This window comes from Cydia fagiglandana, chromosome 5 (assembly GCF_963556715.1).
Source record: "Cydia fagiglandana chromosome 5, ilCydFagi1.1, whole genome shotgun sequence".
NCBI classification, from domain to species: Eukaryota; Metazoa; Arthropoda; class Insecta; order Lepidoptera; family Tortricidae; genus Cydia; species Cydia fagiglandana.
Genome location: NC_085936.1, coordinates 1,207,452 through 1,226,640, shown reverse-complemented (window position 1 = coordinate 1,226,640; position 19,189 = coordinate 1,207,452). Strand labels below are relative to the sequence as shown.

Here is a 19,189-nt window from a genome sequence, read left to right as displayed (position 1 = left end):
AAATTGCCACTTGGAAAACGTTGATTCAGTAACCAGTCAATTGTAGGCTTGATAAAGCTGCGTATTTCAATAATACTTATGTATGGGCGAGCCTGAAACAAACACTTCTTTTTGGTGTAATGGCAGATTGGTGCAATGGTGTCATAGAGCACCTGGTTTTGTACCCTTGTGTACCCTTCAACGGCCAAGTCACACAACATTAACTATAATAATAAAGAAATCGCAGTAAGGAACCTTAGACTTGGCACGACTTTGTCTAGATTTAATTACTTTTTAGAGATAAACAAGCAGCTCCATCGAGACTTGGCTAGTTTTTTACAGAATGTTTTTGGTGGGATTTCACTTCTTTTTGTAGAAACGTGGGCATATTGATTTATTTTATTAGATTTTCTTATTTAACACATTTTTTTTCTTTTTAGGAGTAGTTTTTTTATTATTACAAATCTTTCTTTTCTTTTTTTCCGGTTCTGATTCTTGTACAGTAGCAACAGTTTTTCGTATTGCCCATTCATTAAATCTAATAATTAAATATTAATCAGTAATCCGTCACTAATCATCATTGACGATGATCCTTTTGTCATTATGCAGCCGTGCGATGGCCATGTCATTATACGTATTACAAATTAAAGATATCTTATTGATAAGGTTTTAACACCCCCTGGCACTGATTAAAATAACCGACTTGGTTTCACATTACATCTCAAAACTTTTTTGTAGTAAAAGCGTTGCGAGACTTGCACCTTTTTACATGTAATGTTTTTGATGGGATCTCATCTCTTTTTGTAGGCAGTCCTTCTTTTCGGGTACTCATACCCATACTATGTATACACATATCATAACTAAACATATCTTCATTCATACTCACATCGTACATCGTAGTGTACCTTTACTTTACCTACTATTTGTAGGAACTGCAACAGTAACTTTGTAATATCATATATTTACATAGGATTACAAACTTACTTATGCAGTTCTTAGATCTTTAAAACGTGACTGATATTGCAATATTTTTAGGTTTTCCCTTTATGTGGCCATTAAACCCTAACTCTGTACCAAATTTCAGCTCTCTGAGTTTATGGGAAGTACTAGTTCTATTCTGATGATCATGAGTGAGTTTCATAAATGCGAAACTTTGCTTTCGCTTAACTTCGGAACTAAATGACCTACAGACTTGAAATTTTGGATTTTAAGTATGTGATTATAGCTTACTGGATGACCAAAATTTCTGCGTTCTGGTCTTATCCAAAGGTTCTCAAATAGGGACCTGAAAATGCGGCGAAATGGTTCCAGTAAAGGATGGTACGGCAGTGTTTGCTTCGCGCTCGACTTGGCGGGGGCACTGCCGTGCCCCCCGATTCTTTGGTCATGCGGGTCATGCAGACTAGATGGCAGCACTGAAGCAGCACCGGAGCTGTCAAAAATGTGTCGTTCGAAAATCTGCTACATGAAGACAAAGTAACAATTAAATTTCAAAAGACGAAATCTTTACGTTATTATATTTACATTTTACATAATTAGACCTCATACATACAGCACAAAACTTGGAAGAACCTGTCAAGATTTCTTGCATTTTATATTTTTCTTTAATAATTTGAATTATGGCTGTAACAAAAGTTGAGTATTTGAACGGTCTTGAATTGACTATGCTTTCAATATGCTTTCAATGGCCGACAGGGCCGACAGCATTGTTTCGTAATGGTTTCGCATTATGCTATTGGTTAAAATTTTTGTGTCACAAACTTATGCCGCAATTGACCAATTAGGCACGTAAATTGATTTAAAATATTAACCGACGCGTGCCTGAGTACATATAAAACAGACTTAAATCAAGGGTGTTGTCCATCCGGCTTGATTTGATGATCCTGTCGATCTTGACAACGCTAGCGTAATGATCAAACAACATTATCCACTTTTCTGACTAATAGTTACCACGAACATAGCCGATATTTGTTACAATTACGAATTTGAACCCAGTATGAAATTATGATGAGTGATTTTGTATATTATTTCGTTGTGTTGCTTTGCTATAGCATTACGAAGTCGGAAGCAGGTATGTTTACACGCCCAACGGTTTTTACTAAATTATGTTACTATTTCAGTAATTATTCTCGCTCTATCTTCTTAAGCAAAGCTCATTTAAACAGCATTCATAACTATTTCTATTTAAAATCATAGAAACCAGTTAGAATCGTATTCTTATTAGCGGTATTTTGACCTAATACTTTTGCATGTAATTGATTATTTTGGGGCCATAGTATCATTTAGCAAAGTTTTATTAGGTAATTTACGTTATATATAGATCACTAATTTCAGTCACATAGCAAAAACATTACTTACTTGCACACTAATAAAAATATTTTATGAATGGAAATGCTTGATCAACAACAATAAAATATTCTTTGTTTCAGAGTACGCTAGATATTATTTTGACTATGAATGTAATGAGCCATTGCTAGCTAATGCCAAACTCACCGCCACATCAAGTTTGAGAGAGAGAGGACCGGACAATGCTAAATTATATGGTAAGTCCATGCTAAATAAAACAAAGAACTTAATTTGAATACAATAGTATTTTAGATTGTTAATTTTGTTCCCTCATTTATGTTATCCCCACATTTTTCTTTAGTTATTTTTTGTAAATTAGTTGTTTTAAGTATAAACGCAGAACCCTTTATTTTCATAAAAATAGACTTTGAATGCAGCTTTAAGTGTGTTTATTAGACACTTCTTTATTTTGGCTCAGATTTGGGTAGCATGTGTTGTAACCCTTGTAACTTTATTTTTGTGTGATTTAAAATGGATGTTGTTTATTATATTGGCTGAAAAAAAAGTGTTAAAAAAAAGTAAAAAAAAAAACAAGAGACTGAAAAGTGAAATTGGGAGGAAAAATTTGAAGTAATAGGATTCTTCATCTGCAGGTCCACAAATTAACTAAAATCAAATTAAGGACCACATTGATTATTGCACAAAGATATTGCCCTTATTTCAAGCCAAAGATGGCAGACTTTAACATCAGATGGGCATTTAACATAAAATCCTGGACACCCACTTACAATGAAATATTATCAGCTTCAAGCTATGTACAGCCAGAAGAGAAAGAGAGATTAGACAGATTTGTATATCAAGATGACGTAAAATCCTCACTTATTGGACGGCTGATGATGCGAAAATTTGTCCACATATCTACTGGCATTCCTTATAACGAAGTTACATTTGCCAGGGACGAGTGTGGAAAGCCATACTTAGTTGGCGCAGGTAATGTTCCTGTTGACTTCAATGTTTCTCATCAGGGAGATTATTCCGTCCTAGCCGGACATAAGGAGCGAAATATTGGGATAGACATAATGAAGATAGAGCCTCCTGCAAACAAGAATGTTCCGGAATTCTTCAGACTCATGACAAGACAGTTTTCCACTCATGAATGGAGGACTATAAAAGACTATCCCACGGAAAAGGAACAGTTGAAATGCTTTTACCGTCACTGGTGCTTGAAAGAAGCTTATGTGAAGAACATAGGTGTCGGATTGACAATTGCTCTTAACAAAATCACATTTGTGATTAATACTTTTGATATGTCCGTTGGTAATATTGTGACTGACACACAGCTGTATGTTAATGATGTTTTGAAATGTGATTGGAAGATTGAAGAGACGCTTTTAGATAACAAACATGGTGTGGCTGTAGCTATACAGATTCCTAGGGATGATATTATAGAACCAGTGTCTTTTTCCTACTTGAATTTTGAAGAATTGGTTAAAGAAGCGCAAGCATTACATCCTCCAGATGCAACTTTTGCAAATAGTTTTCTAAAGAAACAAATGAAACCTTTTTAGAATTAAGTATATCTTCTTAAGTTGTTTGGAGCTTAGTGTGCTTTTTGTATTTTGTAGTGTTTTATATATATCAGGTGTTAGGTGCTTTAGAAATAAAATCAAGACATATTCATTGACATTTAATTTATCATAACATCCCAAAAACACTAACAATCATAAAAATAATCATCAGCAACTCATCATTGAAATATCGAATGCTAAAAGTTGCCAGCACAAAAATGCTTGCATATCATTGTAAAGGTGTCAACGCATGGACCGCTTCTGAGAACGATTTCGACCAGCAACTCGTCATCGATCTGGGGACGGTGAAGAACATTACGCGAGTGGCGACACAGGGGAGGCAGCACTCCCGGGAATACGTGCAGGAGTACCACATCAGTTATGGCACGAACGGATTGGACTATGTGCGCTATAAGGCGGCGGGGGGCGAAGTTAAGGTAATTATAGGGTTTTGGAAAATCGTGCAATTGGCAGCAAACTTTAGGTATGGTGTCAATATACAATGTATGTTCCCATCTAGCAACTATTAGCTCATTGTGGCACGTCAATCATTAGATGGCGCTAGTGCGTTTTAGCTACGATGTTTCATAGTAGCCTATGAAGTCCGACATCGTGGTTTCAAATGACGGCTAAATAAATAAAAAAATTAACCAATGGTTGGGCTCCAGTTTCGCCGTTCAAATTTCAGCGCTTTTTCTTTAACTGTTTAGGCTGTGCCTTGTCTGTCAGTATGTATGCAGGTACCTATATTTAACGGAATTGTACTGTACATTTAGAAAATTGACACCATATCTAGAGTCTTCAGCTGATAGCATTAAAGTTACATGGGGATACTAACAGCTACATTCAAACTAACAAATACACGCAAAACATTCTACATCTAACTTTTAGGGATTTTCTCATAGCTTATAAAAATATTCCTTTTGTCGCTCTCAATTGACAAGGCCAAGTTTCATCCCCATGGGGCCTTACGGCTGAAAAAAAATAGGAAACGTAGTGTACTCTACGTAGATGAACAACACGCGAACGCGAAGCGAAGCAATGCGGCGCGGGGTGAATCAATCCTTTTATACCTATAGAAGTGTCCTACGTAGGCGATCTCGTTGCGAACGCGAACGCCTTAGGCCCGCCGCGCCGCGCCGCATCGCGTTCGCGAGTTGTTCGCTCACGTAAGACGCAGCGTAAGTAGGAAACGGAAATAGGGTAATTGCGCCATATTTTGTAGTTTGGTTTGCATGAAAGTATTTTAGCTCGCATGGTTGTTTTCTGCACATTATTTTAATCCCTTCCTAGTATTATTTATTCTCTCTAGTATTGGTTTTGGGTGTTATATGATTAAACTTTTTTTGTAATGGTGAATTGGTCATTAATCTGATCTTTTGCCTGAGGTTGGCGGTAAATGGACTGACGCCACTCAACAAGACCACGCAGGCTACAAGCCTCAATCAGTTAGCTATTCGTCTTTTGTCTTAATCTGTCATGTTCAGTGGCGTAGCGGGGGCGAAGTCGCATCTGCGAGGCCCTTATATTTCCTTGCCGCGAGGCCCCCTTGGGGCGCGAGGCCGTGGGCGACGGCCCACTTCGCCCACGCCTACGCTTATTTTAACTGTATTAGTAAGAAAGGGATAAAAAATAAATCAACTAATTGAGGCCTGTAATGTTGTATGAAAAGGGCCACAAGGGGTTAACATTCCACTGACTTCTATCTAACACTAACTAACTAACATAAAGGCACCAGCGCTTGGACACCAACGGAGAGCTCTTACTACCAGCGCTTGACCATCAACCTGCGCTCAAGGAAAGAACTTCGGGCCATCGCCACTAGAGGGCGTTTTGCCACTGATGAATATGTATCGGAGTACACTCTTCAGTATTCTGATGATGGAGAGGGTTGGAGAACGGTCGCTTCTGCTGATGCGTTTTCACAGGTAAGAAAAATCGTATGAATGAAACATAGCAATAAAGCTCGCGAGATTGACACTAGAGGGCGCTTTGCCACCGATGAATATGTCTCGGAGTATACGCTTCAGTATTCTGATGATGGAGAGGGTTGGAGGACGGCTACTGCTGATGCATTCTCACTGGTAAGAACAATAGGGGGCGAAAATGCGTTGGTGGACGTGAGGCGTCTTGCACGTGCTAAGGTTGGTGGTCCTCTTAAAGCTCGGCCTTCGGCCTCGTAGCTTCAGCTTTCTTAGGGCTTCAAAGCTCATCGGTCGCTTCAAGGCCTTAATCTCAACCGGTTTTAAGGCCTGAAATCTCATAGTGCCCAAGCTCGGGGCAGCGGCGTCAAGGTGCTTCCACCAGAGATGAGCAAGGCAGTGGAATGGTGTGCGAGAAAAATTAACCAACAGTAACGTGCACACCGAACACCAATGGTGCCGCAGCCTTGTACAGCCACCTGCAATAATATGTTACTCTTCGAAGGCCGCAAAAATATGTGACATACTCTTAATGATCTACAAATAAGATCGTGTCAGATATTTTTGCGGTCTTCGTTGTGTAACATACTATTGCAGGTGATTGTACAGCTTTGCTAAATCGTATAGGCGGACGGTCGCGCTTAGCGATAACCTTATGTCTAACATAAAATCTCAGGGTATGTATTGTACTTTTTTTTATTGCAATGTTTAATATAATGTACAAATGGTGATGGTGCATCTATTTACACTATTAATACTAACACGAATCTATTCCACTCTCTTTTACTCTGCCTTACAATCGTCGTGATAAATTTTTTGATATAAGTCTATTTGCATTTAAGTAAGTAAATATTATTGATTGAGCACCACATATTAAAGATAAAAAAAAAACAATAAACTATGTAACAACAGGCGGTTTTTCTCTAAAATCAATTAATAATTCAAATAATGTATTCGAAAACACATGCTGTAAAATTGCATGATAAAATATTATTTGTAGGAAGAGGGGAAACCTTTGCCCAGCAGTGGGAGACACTAATAGGCTAATAAAAAAAATTGTATCTAGGCGTGTGATTTTTTTATAGACTTTCGACGGCAACCAAGATGGTAACACAGTTAAGAAGAATGAATTCGAAGTGCCTATCATAGCTCAGTTCATTCGAATCAACCCTATGCGGTGGAGGGACAAGATCTCCATGAGAGTCGAGTTGTATGGATGCGATTATGGTACGTAATACTTAGACGATAAGATTATCTTTATTTATCAAAGCCTGACCGTTTAGATCATCCTTTATAATCAATTATATCTGTAAAGTAATGTAAAGTTATATCACTTTCTTTTATACTTAGTGTGAAAATATATAAACCTAACACTTGTTAAAAATGGACACTTCCACCATCCAGGGTTGGCCACTAACTCTGAGTTAGACGTTAACACAGGGCCCGATAACTCTGAGTTTAACCGGTTAACCCCGAGTTAGTGGCTAACCCTGGATAGCGCAAGTGGAAGTCGTATCATAGAGAAATATAATAAGACAAGAGTGCTCACTCCATACATCAGTTACATCTATTGTCAAGTAGCAGTACTGTATTTCCACTACTCGATGCTAGATGTCGAGTGTGAAAAGAATAGTCCTTTTGGTACCAAAACTGATGTACGGAGTGAGCAATCTATGTATGATTTTCTCTATGGTCGTATTGAGAAATTTACTTGAATTCCTCAAATTTTTTACAGAGGCCAACACGATGTCCTTCAACGGGTCCTCGCTCATCAACATGGACCTGCTCCGGGACCCTATATCCGCCTCCCGTGAGACCATCCGATTCCGGTTCAAGACCAGCACGGCTTCCGGCGCTCTGTTGTATTCAAGAGGCACTCAGGGAGACTACATAGCGTTGCAACTCAGGGATAATAGGCTGGTGTACAATATTGACTTGGGTAAGTCTCTTTACATACTTAACTATCGTGACACATTGAACATGTACCATCACGCACACTCTTAACTGTCCACCGGTGGACCTTATGCATTTTGTAATAAGGTCCACCAATGGACAGTTAAGACTGTTGCTGTTTGTGCTAAAGCTTTATCACACTTCCTACTTATATTCTAAAGAAGCCCGTAGTCCTTTTTTGCAAGGTAATATCAAGAATTGCCGCTGACACTGGTTGTTACAAAAGCAAATGTTACAGATATCAAAGTTCTTATTGACTCATTCATCATCATCATTTTAGCCTTCAGTCGCCCACTGCTGAGCATAGGCTTTTCTTCGTGTACGCCACTTATCCCGGTCCTGCCTGGTCTTATCCAAAAATGCCCCGCGATTTTTCGAATGTCATCCACCCAACGAGCCAACGGACGCCCGGCGCTTCGTTCATCCGTTTTTGCAAAAACCCTTATTTTACAAAATCAATCTATACATAGCCCCAAGCATTGCCGGACACAGATTTTATGAATGGTGAATAATCTCTCTTTCCCCAGGTTCCGGGACAGCAACTTCCCTATCCGTCGGCAGTCTCCTAGACGATAACATGTGGCACGACGTCCTTATCTCTCGCACGAGACGTGACGTCATCTTCTCCGTCGACCGAGTGGTCGTTGCCGGACGAGTCAAGGGCGAGTTCTCGAGGCTGAATCTTAATAGGCAGGTAAGACGAGATCTGAAAACTTTTTACTGACCATTTTAGAAATCGTTAATAATACCATTATAGTATACTAGACAATATGTGGGATGACGTCGCACGAGACGTGATGTTGTCTCTGTCGACCGAGTGGTGGTTGGCGGACGAGTCAAGGGCGAGTTCTCGAGGCTTAATCTTAATAGACAGGTTCTAGATGGTTTTTCATAGGTTACAAGTAAAAAAAAATCTCTAGGAGTTTCAGTTTGGTGCCGTGACCAGGATATTTTAGGCTTTGTAATTTTTTCTTATGTTCTAATCTATGAACATTAAAACTCAACTTCCCATGTTCTAATGTCTAGTCAATAAGCTTTACGAATAAGAGTGACATTCCATTTCCAACTGCAGCTGCAATACTGTTCATTTTACTATGGAAACGCGTCGCTGTCATTGTCAATTTCCATAGTAAAATGAACAGTATTGCAGCTGCAGTTGGAAATGGAATGTCACTTTTAGTCGCACTAAAATTCTTATTGAGAGACTACATTTCAACTCATAGCTATAAGATATATTTACTAAATATAAATAGCACTTACGAAACATCATTCACAGATTGTTTTTCCTTACAGCTATACATCGGCGGTGTACCCAATTTCCAAGAAGGCCTAGTAGTAAACCAGAATTTCACCGGCTGTATTGAGAACTTATATTTGAACGCCACCAACGTCATCTACGAGTTGAGGCAAGGATATGAGACCGGCGAGTCGTTCAAGTATCAGAAAGTGAACACTCTCTACGATTGTCCAGTAAGTCAATAGTTACTTTTATACGGTAATAAAATAATTCGGAGGTTTTCGGTCTTTAAGCAACAAATAGTCCTTAAGTTGGGTCAATAATCGGATCCTAGGTCAATGTGGCGAAGACCGCAAGACCGGTATACAAAATTTTTGGTTGGGAAGACCGTCTTATGGCAAAAACTCTAGTATTCTTCACTTCGCTCAGACAGTCAACAAGGAACAGCTTGTTCCGACGTATTAATCTTCTGTATGTGGAGTATGTGTACAAGAGTTAGAAAGTTAGAAGCGACGGAAGAGCTTGTAAACGATCTTACCTGATAGACGGTCTTCACCACTAATATTTTAACCACAGAACCCGGGCACACAAGTCAAACTGTCACAGGGTTCTTTATAACAGCATTTTTTTCTCTTAGGAACCGGAAATAGTCCCCATAACGTTCCTAAAGGAAGGCTCGTACGCGAAACTGCGCGGCTACTCCGGGGGCAACCAACTCAACATATCTTTCGATTTCCGAACTTACGAGAACCACGGGCTGCTTATATACCACAAGTTCAAGTCTGAGGGACACGTCAAGGTAAAGTGTATTACTAAAAGGCATGTTAGAAAAAAAATACACTGGTTTGTAAGGAACTCTTGCTACTCTCTTGAAGCTACACACAAAACACTGATTTAAACTTTCACGATTATTTAACATTATGAAACTACACAACGAGACTTAATGGCGTATTTAAGTTTTAAGAAGAAGAAGAAACTCGCGCGGCTAGAAGATGTTGATGTCAACTTAAGCCAGTCTTCTCCGAGACCACGGGGACAACGCCGTCCTCGAAACGTGGGAGGTAAATCTTAAAACTTAAATACGCGATTAAGTCCCGTTGTGTAGTTTCATAACTACACACAAAAATCTAAATAATATTTTTGATTTTCTTTTTTTTACTAGAAAGTAAAATTTTGTAATACGCAAACAAGAAACAAGGGTAAGGCGAGGTTAGTATAGCATTCATTGTAATCCAGCGTAGCGGATATCTTTTTATTTATTTATTATTAAAACAGAAGTTACATAAATTATTGTTACTTACCTGCCAAACTGAGCAATTTGTTGGCAGAAAACTTACTCTACCTTCCACCATTGTAAAGTAAGTTAATTATTTATAGCTGTGTGAGTGCGATTTCTTACAAACAGTTTTATACGTAACAGACAGACTTTAATTAAAAACATTTAAATTACAATAACCATTAGTAACCATTAGTTGTCATGTGTAAAAGTAGGTATAGGTATTAAATCTTATCTCAACCGGACACCGGTAAACAGCAAACATACGGAGTGAAGCTAAATATAATGTGTAAAATAATAACTTCATCAACGCCCCATCCTAAGTAGATAACTTTATATCAGTGGTTCCTAACCTTTTCAGTCCGGTCACCCCTATGACTAACTAGGGAATTTGATTTGACCCCTCCTCCCAATGGTAATAAAAAATAAAACGTGTACGTTTGTTGTATTCTTATATTAGGTAAGCTTATTACCCCCGCAAAATAACAGTTCTACCCCCAGGTTAGGAACCACTGCTTTATATTGATACTTGATTACCTACACATAACTCCGTAACCAGCGATCTTATGATCATGTGATTCTATTGTACTTAAGGACAATGGAAGCGGGTCATCTTGCATCGGTATTTCCATACAAGGCAACCCGCCTCCACTGCCTCATCTGTGGATTACAACTTTAAGCATTAAACTTAAAGCATTAGTTGTAATCCATAGATGGGGTTACAATTAATGCTATTGGTTACTTTCCGCACGTCTCCTCTCATCTACTCCTCAGTGGAAAGGCAGCCTAAATTTTTTTGATGTCTACTGTTTTACTTCTCATTTTTCTAAAGTAACACGTGCATTAAATTTGTATTGGTTTCAATAAACTGTCAATTTTGTAGTGTGGTTATGAATAACATTTGATATAGTTATTTACGATACAAGTGCGGAAAAGAGAAAATTCAAAACGAGTGGCGAAAAAATAAAACACGACCGAAGGGAGTGTTTTAAATCGACACGAATTCGAGATTCGCACGTGTATCGTACAACGTTTTACAGTACAGATGGCCTTTTAAACTTTTGACATACGGACGAAAAGTGCTATTTTACGCACTAGTGCGGGAAAATAGGATCATATGTACTGCAATAACAATTTTCAATGCAGGTATACCTCGACGAAGGCAAAGTCAAAGTGGAACTCTTCACCGAAGGCTCTCCCAAAGTGAAGCTGGACAACTACCCCGACGAGATGTTTAACGATGGCAGGTGGCATGCCCTGATGCTGACCATGGCCACGGATAGCCTGACGGTGGCTGTTGACCATAGACCGGTGAAAACTACGAAGAAATTGAGGTTTATTACTGGGAGCTCATATTATATTGCCGGTGAGTTATCTAATTATATAAAGTACCTTTATATACACAATGACAGTCAACGCCCAGCCTAAATTGTTGGTGGATCTTAAAATTTAGAATATTTACCCTTTTTTGGCTAGTGTAATACATCCCCCCCCACACCCAAAAGTCTGGGGTAAGCTCAAGACCATTTTTGCGCAGCAGCGCCGGGATTTGTTTTCCTTAGGCCCGCTTGCACCATTCCACTAACCCGGTGTTAACCGGTTAAACCTGGAGTTGCCATGGATACCAGTACTATTTGACACTGGGTTAACGGTTTACCCGGTTAACCCCGGGTTAGTGGGATAGTGCAAGCGGGCCTTAATGCTCAGTAATAATTTATTTTATACAAAGCTCTAATATATAAAATGTTGTTCTCCAGGTGGTAAAGGCCCTCCGCGCGGCTTCGTAGGCTGCATGCGCCGCATAGCTGTAGACGGCAACTACCAGCGACCCACGGACTGGAAGAAAGAGGACTATTGCTGCCCCAACGACGTGGTGTTTGACGCCTGTCAGATGATTGACAGGTCTGTAATTTCAATAATTGTTCTGCTCAAGTCTAGTTATATTCCACACCATGGGCTGTGAAAGGAGTAGTTCTACAACGACGTGGTGTTCGACGCCTGTCAGATGATTGGCAGGTCGGTAAATTCAGTATTTTTAAACTCTCTTGTTATATACCACACCATGGGCTGAAGAAGGAGTACTGTTGCAACGACGTGGTGTTTGACGCATGCCAGATGATTGTCATTTCACCAGGCTCCTGTTTCACCACGATCACAATTGTCATCTGACAGTGACAATTCGCCGCACATTGCTGATCCAACAAATAAATATTGACGCTAGGTGCCATTGTAATTTATGGACCCAGAGATGGACAGCAAATTGTCACCGTAATGTAATACTTGCAATAGGTCGGAATTAATATCAAAAGTCAAAATTATATGAACTCCGACTATTCTACTCTCGTCATTTTATTTTAGCAATGAGTTACAAAATAGTTTGAGAAAATATCGAAAAAAATCTTTTGAGACCTATCCGTTTGGATGGTATGATTTTTGGGAACCGTAAAACGTGAAAATGCTTGATTATAGAATGTATTTTTTTAAAGATGTAACCCGAACCCTTGCGAGCACGGCGGCGAGTGCACTCAGACGGCCGACGAATTCAACTGCAACTGCCAGGGCACTGGATACGCGGGGGCCGTCTGCCATTCGTGTAAGTTACACTTTATATTATTGACCAATAGTTTTTAATTATTTTTTTAACGAGCCTATAAGGTGTCCCAGCACTGGGCAAAGGCCTCCCTCCTATATTCCAATCCTCCCGATTAACTGCAGCATCTAGTTGCTGAGAAATGTGTCATGGTCGTCCCGCTATCTCCTCTTAGTTAACATTTTACGTTGATTATTGCTGGATATCTATCGATTTATTTAAATGATTGTCAACAGTAGGGTTAAGACACACACACAGTAGGGTTAACAGATGGTCGCCACTTTATCATCTCTCACAATTGCCACGTCTAATAAGTGTGTAAGTGCGAAAGTGAGGCATGACACGACAGGCGATAAAACGCGACCATGCTACCGCCGCTGGAGCTAACCTGCACACAATCCATAGCAATATGTATGTCAGACGGTAATGGCCTTAAATTCAAAATAAAATAAAATGGCGGCCAGTAAGAACAATTGTTGTAAGACCGATGTCTTATCATGACCAAAATGACAAAAATATCAATGAACTTGCCAGTGTTTATTCTACGATTTCAAGCAAAAAATGAGGCTAAATGGTTTATAAGGTGAAATCTGTATAGAAGTGACATTAGTGTGTTGTTACAGCGGTGCACCCGCTGTCGTGCCAGGCGTACAAGAACGTGCAAGCAGTAGCGCGCGCCGCCGACATCAGCATCGACGTGGACGGCTCGGGGCCATTACCAGCCTTCCCCGTCACCTGCCAGTTCTACAGTGAGTCGATAGGTGGCGCTGTAACGAACAAGGCGAATTCTACAACGCGCTAACTTTCGTTACCGCTTACCTATAATATCCCGTTGTTTTGCGATGCTTTTCATCGTTTGCGTTCCTACATCATAGAAAAATGTATGCTTATTGGTAAAGGTGAAACTGTTAATTTCTCTTTGCAGCGGACGGGCGCGTGCTGACAACGGTGCAGCACTCGTCGTCGGTCTCACAGAGCACCGTCGTCGACGGCTACCAGGAGCCCGGCAGCTTCAAACAGGTACTTTCATTTTGTGTTCCGTTAAAAAAGTTTTGTAACTATGTGGTGCATCAATGCAATGCAAGCTGCCCACATCCCTTACGTCGGCACGTCATCGTCATTCATTATCGTTGTATATAAACTTGCATTATACATGTCCATTTTACTGTACGTTTCATTTATTATAACGCGTGTGGCCTTTAATATGAGCAAAAAATTTAACTGTAGGCTGTACTCATACTGACGAACATTTGTTCAGCGACTTTTAAAAATAACTTGTGGTTTGATTTTTAATACACTTTAAAGTTTATTCTAAGACGCAATGTATTGCTAATTTTGTTATGTTTAAGGCGTGACAAGCAACGTCAATCACAATAATATGGCGTGGCGATGGCGTCCATTGAAGATAATATTTATTTTGTATGAAAAATAAGGAGTCTATTTAAAAGAGTATTTTTAAAAGTTGTTGAACAAAAGTGTCACCGTTTGAGGAGTACAATCTATGTTTTGATTATTTGCTCGTATTACAGGCCACACCCGGTATAAATAGTGCACAAGTTAAGGGCTAAAGGACTATGGGCAACTTTGTATGGAGTTTGGATCAAACCCCAACAGAAATGAGAGTAAGGTCATTAGATAGGTATTTTTAAGTAACTTCATTTTGTTTTATGGGCACCAAGCGGAATTCCATTGCCGAACTGAGATATTGGTATTTTAGTCAAAATGTCGTCACCCTTATTGCCTAGGCAATAGAGTCCACCGCCGGGCGAGCGCGGCAAATCATTCGCCGTGCTCGCCCGGCGGTGCGCGAACATCTACCCTGCAGCATTTAATTTACTTACTTGAACTCTATTACCTAGGTAATAAGGGTGACGATATTTTGGCTAAAATACCTACCAATATCTCAGTTCTGCAATGGAATTCCGCTTGGTGCCCATGGAATGAAATAAGGTACAGAGAAATCTCTATCTAGTGACCTAACTCTCAACTCTGTTGGTTTTTAGACCATTTTACAATCCTTTACAGTAATAAATAAATAATAAATAAATAAATATTATAGGACATGCTTACACAGATTGACTAAGTCCCACAGTAAGCTCAAGAAGGCTTGTGTTGTGGGTACTCAGACAACGATATATATAATATACAAATACTTAAATACATAGAAAACACCCATGACTCAGGAACAAATATCTGTATCATCATACAAATAAATGCCCTTACTGGGATTCGAACCCAGGACCATCGGCTTCGCAGGCAGGGTCACTACCCACTAGGCCAGACCGGTCGTCAAGTAGCAGCAACCAACCAACCAACTGCCGTGCCCACAAACAAGTGAGTCTGATTGGCTCAAAGAATATCTGGTCATAAGATTTTCCTTTTTTTTTCTTACAGGACATAACTTATGACGCGTCTCGCGCCCAGCTGGAGGCGTTGCTGAACCGATCGAGCTCGTGCTCGCAGCGGCTCGAGTACATGTGTCGCCACTCACGCCTCCTCAACTCTCCTAGTGAGTCTATCAATTTTATTAGACTAGAAACGACGCGTCTCGCGCTCAGCTGGAGGCGTTGCTGAACCGATCGAGCTCGTGCTCGCAGCGGCTCGAGTACATGTGCCGCCACTCACGCCTCCTCAACTCTCCTAGTGAGTCTATCAATTTTATTAGACTAGAAACGACGCGTCTCGCGCTCAGCTGGAGGCGTTGCTGAACCGATCGAGCTCGTGCTCGCAGCGGCTCGAGTACATGTGTCGCCACTCACGCCTCCTCAACTCTCCTAGTGAGTCTATCAATTTTATTAGACTAGAACGACGCGTCTCGCGCCCAGCTGGAGGCGTTGCTGAACCGATCGAGCTCGTGCTCGCAGCGGCTCGAGTATATGTGCCGCCACTCACGCCTCCTCAACTCTCCTAGTGAGTCTATCAATTTTATTAGACTACAACGACGCGTCTCGCGCTCAGCTGGAGGCGTTGCTGAACCGATCGAGCTCGTGCTCGCAGCGGCTCGAGTACATGATCCGCCACTCACGCCTCCTCAACTCTCCTAGTGAGTCTATCAATTTTATTAGACTAGAACGACGCGTCTCGCGCTCAGCTGGAGGCGTTGCTGAACCGATCGAGCTCGTGCTCGCAGCGGCTCGAGTACATGTGCAGTGGCGTGCCTAGGGTTTCGGAGTAAGGCAAGCCGAAAGATATGTATTCGTAATAAATGTCCAATCTCACTCTTTGGACTCAAATGAATTTGCTAGCGTATCGCGGCGAGCTATCATAGCGCACAGCACAGGGCATACTAGGTACTACCATAACGACTAGATAGAATTTTACAAACATATCAGAGGGCTCACAAGGTGGACTGATGACCTGGTACTGGTGAAGGTCGCGGGAGGCGCAAGACCGGTCATTGTGGCACTCTTTGGGGGAGGCCTATGTCCAGCAGTGGACGTCCTCTGGCTGATATGATGATGATGATAAGAGGGCCTACCGCATTCACTGAAATTTGCAAATTGCATGCTTCTTTCTCTGTCACTCTAATTACGCCTTAATTGGAGTAAACCAACAATTCTTGTGTTTTGTAAACGGCCGTACAAAATTTTCTCTTAATGCGACTGACTTATCTGAGAATACACAAGTCGGGTGTTGGTTTTGGCGCGGAAATGATATATATCCCGTTTTTCTACAAAGGTAAACGATTAAAACCTTGCTTTCGTTGAGTAATACGTGGACGCATCTCATACCGTCACAAGGAACAACTTCATCCATTGTTAACACTTATAAACGTCACAACAAACGAACAAATCCACATTCACTACTTAATTCAAATTCACTTAAATAAATTGACCTTTCGTTACTTTCGACTCGACTAAATAATAATACACTTGAAGTAAACGCGTGCCCGTGTGAACTTATGCAGCTAACTTCACACCAAAAGCTCGGCTTAAATCGCCTTATAAAATTGCCATACATACCAACAAATAGTTACATCGTTCTATGGCGTTTGTAGGCTTAGACCGCCTAGAGCGGGACGAAAAAGCAAGCTCGCACTCGTCGGCTTGCAACCGCAATCCGACGAGAGCGAGCAGGATAGCTGAATTCTCAGCAGATATTCATCCTACGCCTGATTTCTTTCGCGCGGAGGAGGCGCCACGGCAAAATTTTGCAACACGCTGGCGCCGCGGTCCGCGCGCTGTGGCTTGAATTTAATAATACGGGTTCATTTGGCGCGCGGTTTAAAAATAATCTATATTGATTATTGATCTTATCACTACGTAATTTCGGTAAGGAAACTAAGGCAAGCCCGGCTTTTGGGCTTGTATGGAAGTACCGCCACTGTACATGTGCCGCCACTCACGCCTCCTCAACTCTCCTAGTGAGTCTTTACATTTCTATAGTTCAATTTAGGAGGTGAATTGATTGATACATTTTTAAATCAATGACATATATTTTAATTATTCTGATAGATCTGTACGACTTAAGATTGAGGTGAAATATAAAATCGGTGTGTAAAACACTGTATGTTTTTATTGTGAATCAAATAAGAACATTATACGGAAAGCATTACACAGAAATATGTCAAAATTACCTATCACTAATTGGAAATCCATGTAAAAGTTACTATGTCAATTTTGAAAATATTTTATGCAACGATGATGTTTAAATGATTGTCAATTTTTATAGGCGAGGAAGCAAATTTCCACCCGTTCGCGTGGTGGGTGTCGCGCTCCGGGCAGCGCATGGACTACTGGGCGGGCGCGCAGCCCGGCTCGCGCATGTGCGCGTGCGGCGTGCTCGGCGCCTGCGTCGATCCTACGAAATGGTGTAACTGCGACGCGGAATACACACAGCTGAAGGCTCAAGGTAAGTGGTGTCAATATCCATCATTATGTTAGAGTGCGACAGACTAGTGCTATATGTAACGCATGTGTTGGAGATAGACAGATGTATATCTGGACCGGAGCGCAACCTGGTTCGCGCATTTGCGCGTGCGGCGTGCTCGGCGCCTGCGTCGATCCCGATCGTCGACGATCGAAAGTCTTTATCTTTTTATCTATCTTTTATCAAAGTGGTGTAATTGTGATGCGGAATATACACAGCTGAAAGCGCAAGGTTAGTACTAATAAAGCGATTTACGCTAAAATTTGATTGGACACTAGGGTATTTTAGTGTATTTCAAATAAATTATTTGAATATAATATAGAAATAAAGCACCAGATTATTATTAGAAAAATATAGATAATAGTTGTTATTATTAAACACAAATTCTATTTAATAAATTGGATAGAAATATAAAAAGTAGGCGAGTTGACCCTGACGTCACTGTGTAATGTTATATATAAATTCTATTAACAAATGGTTTTGACAGTTCTAAAAAAGAAACCGATTTGAATAGAAGGAGATTAATATATTATTGTCCTGTTTTTTTTTACCAGTTTAATACAAAAAATGACGATTTGTGATGAAAAAAAATTTGTGTTATTAGTATTATGACCTTTAAAAAAAAATTTCTATTAAAATTACAAATATGAAATCACAGATTCTATTTAAATTATAGATCGATTAAACATATTGCGCTTTCAATGCAGTGAGAAATATTATTTAAAATTCTAAAAATAAGAATACAATAAACTTCTTTTCAGCCAATATTTCTTTCATTAAGTATACATTTTCGTTCCAGAATTCCAAACTGACGGCGGAGACATCACCGAAAAGGAGTATTTACCAGTAAAAGCGCTACATTTTGGAGACACGGGCAGCCATCTTGATGAAAAAGAGGGACGCTACACTCTCGGCCCGCTGCTGTGCGAGGGAGACGACCTATTCGGCAACGCAGTCACGTTCCGCATAGCGGACGCGTACATCGCCCTGCCCACGTTCGATCTAGGCCACAGTGGCGACATCTACTTCGAGTTTAGAACTACTAAGGAGAACGCCGTATTGTTACACTCAAAGGGCCCTCAAGATTACATTAAACTGTCAATCATAGGCGGAGATCAGCTGCAGTTCCAGTTCCAAGTAGGAGACACACCGCTGGGTGTGATGGTGGAAACCAGCAATCGGCTGGCTGATAACAAGTGGCATTCCGTGGCTATTGAGAGGAACAGGAAGGAAGCCAGAGTGGTAGTAGACGGTGCCTTGAAGAACGAAATCCGCACGGCCAAGGAACCTGTGCGCGCGCTCCAACTATCGTCCCCTCTTATAATAGGTAGCATACTATCCTTCTAAGGCCCAAGGTCCTACTTATTCAGATCGATCAAATTTAAATCATATTCAATTGTAACGTTTCACATTTGTTTTGTTTCGTTCAATTTTCAAACAAAACCAAATCAACTCTATTCGCTGATAGCATACGCAGGGCAAGTGTTATTTAAACGTCATAATTTCATA

General features: G+C 40.5%; 2 protein-coding genes across 3 annotated transcripts in view; both read left to right on the top strand.

The window, feature by feature from the left end:
- Positions 1 to 1,907: 1,907 nt before the first annotated feature.
- The window catches only part of LOC134664315 (neurexin-4), a 426,329-nt gene continuing 409,047 nt past the window's right edge, over positions 1,908 to 19,189 (top strand). Inside the window, exons 1-16 of the mRNA XM_063520885.1 lie at positions 1,908 to 2,050; positions 2,409 to 2,522; positions 4,074 to 4,270; positions 6,841 to 6,982; positions 7,491 to 7,694; positions 8,236 to 8,402; positions 9,002 to 9,178; positions 9,583 to 9,744; positions 11,368 to 11,587; positions 11,979 to 12,123; positions 12,708 to 12,814; positions 13,435 to 13,560; positions 13,737 to 13,831; positions 15,206 to 15,320; positions 17,483 to 17,662; positions 18,480 to 19,007. Coding sequence (XP_063376955.1) covers positions 1,984 to 2,050; positions 2,409 to 2,522; positions 4,074 to 4,270; positions 6,841 to 6,982; positions 7,491 to 7,694; positions 8,236 to 8,402; positions 9,002 to 9,178; positions 9,583 to 9,744; positions 11,368 to 11,587; positions 11,979 to 12,123; positions 12,708 to 12,814; positions 13,435 to 13,560; positions 13,737 to 13,831; positions 15,206 to 15,320; positions 17,483 to 17,662; positions 18,480 to 19,007 — 2,746 coding nt within the window. The 5' untranslated portion in view covers positions 1,908 to 1,983. The remainder of the gene's footprint in view (positions 2,051 to 2,408; positions 2,523 to 4,073; positions 4,271 to 6,840; positions 6,983 to 7,490; positions 7,695 to 8,235; positions 8,403 to 9,001; positions 9,179 to 9,582; positions 9,745 to 11,367; positions 11,588 to 11,978; positions 12,124 to 12,707; positions 12,815 to 13,434; positions 13,561 to 13,736; positions 13,832 to 15,205; positions 15,321 to 17,482; positions 17,663 to 18,479; positions 19,008 to 19,189) is intronic.
- The window catches only part of LOC134664303 (L-aminoadipate-semialdehyde dehydrogenase-phosphopantetheinyl transferase), a 264,536-nt gene continuing 247,755 nt past the window's right edge, over positions 2,409 to 19,189 (top strand). The window contains exons 1-2 of one of the 2 annotated variants that reach the window (XM_063520871.1): positions 2,409 to 2,522; positions 2,919 to 3,853. In XM_063520871.1, coding sequence (XP_063376941.1) covers positions 2,508 to 2,522; positions 2,919 to 3,833 — 930 coding nt within the window. In that variant the 5' untranslated portion in view covers positions 2,409 to 2,507 and the 3' untranslated portion in view covers positions 3,834 to 3,853. Of the gene's footprint in view, positions 2,523 to 2,918; positions 4,043 to 19,189 lie in introns of those variants that run through there. The other variant, XM_063520870.1, reaches the window with a different exon arrangement.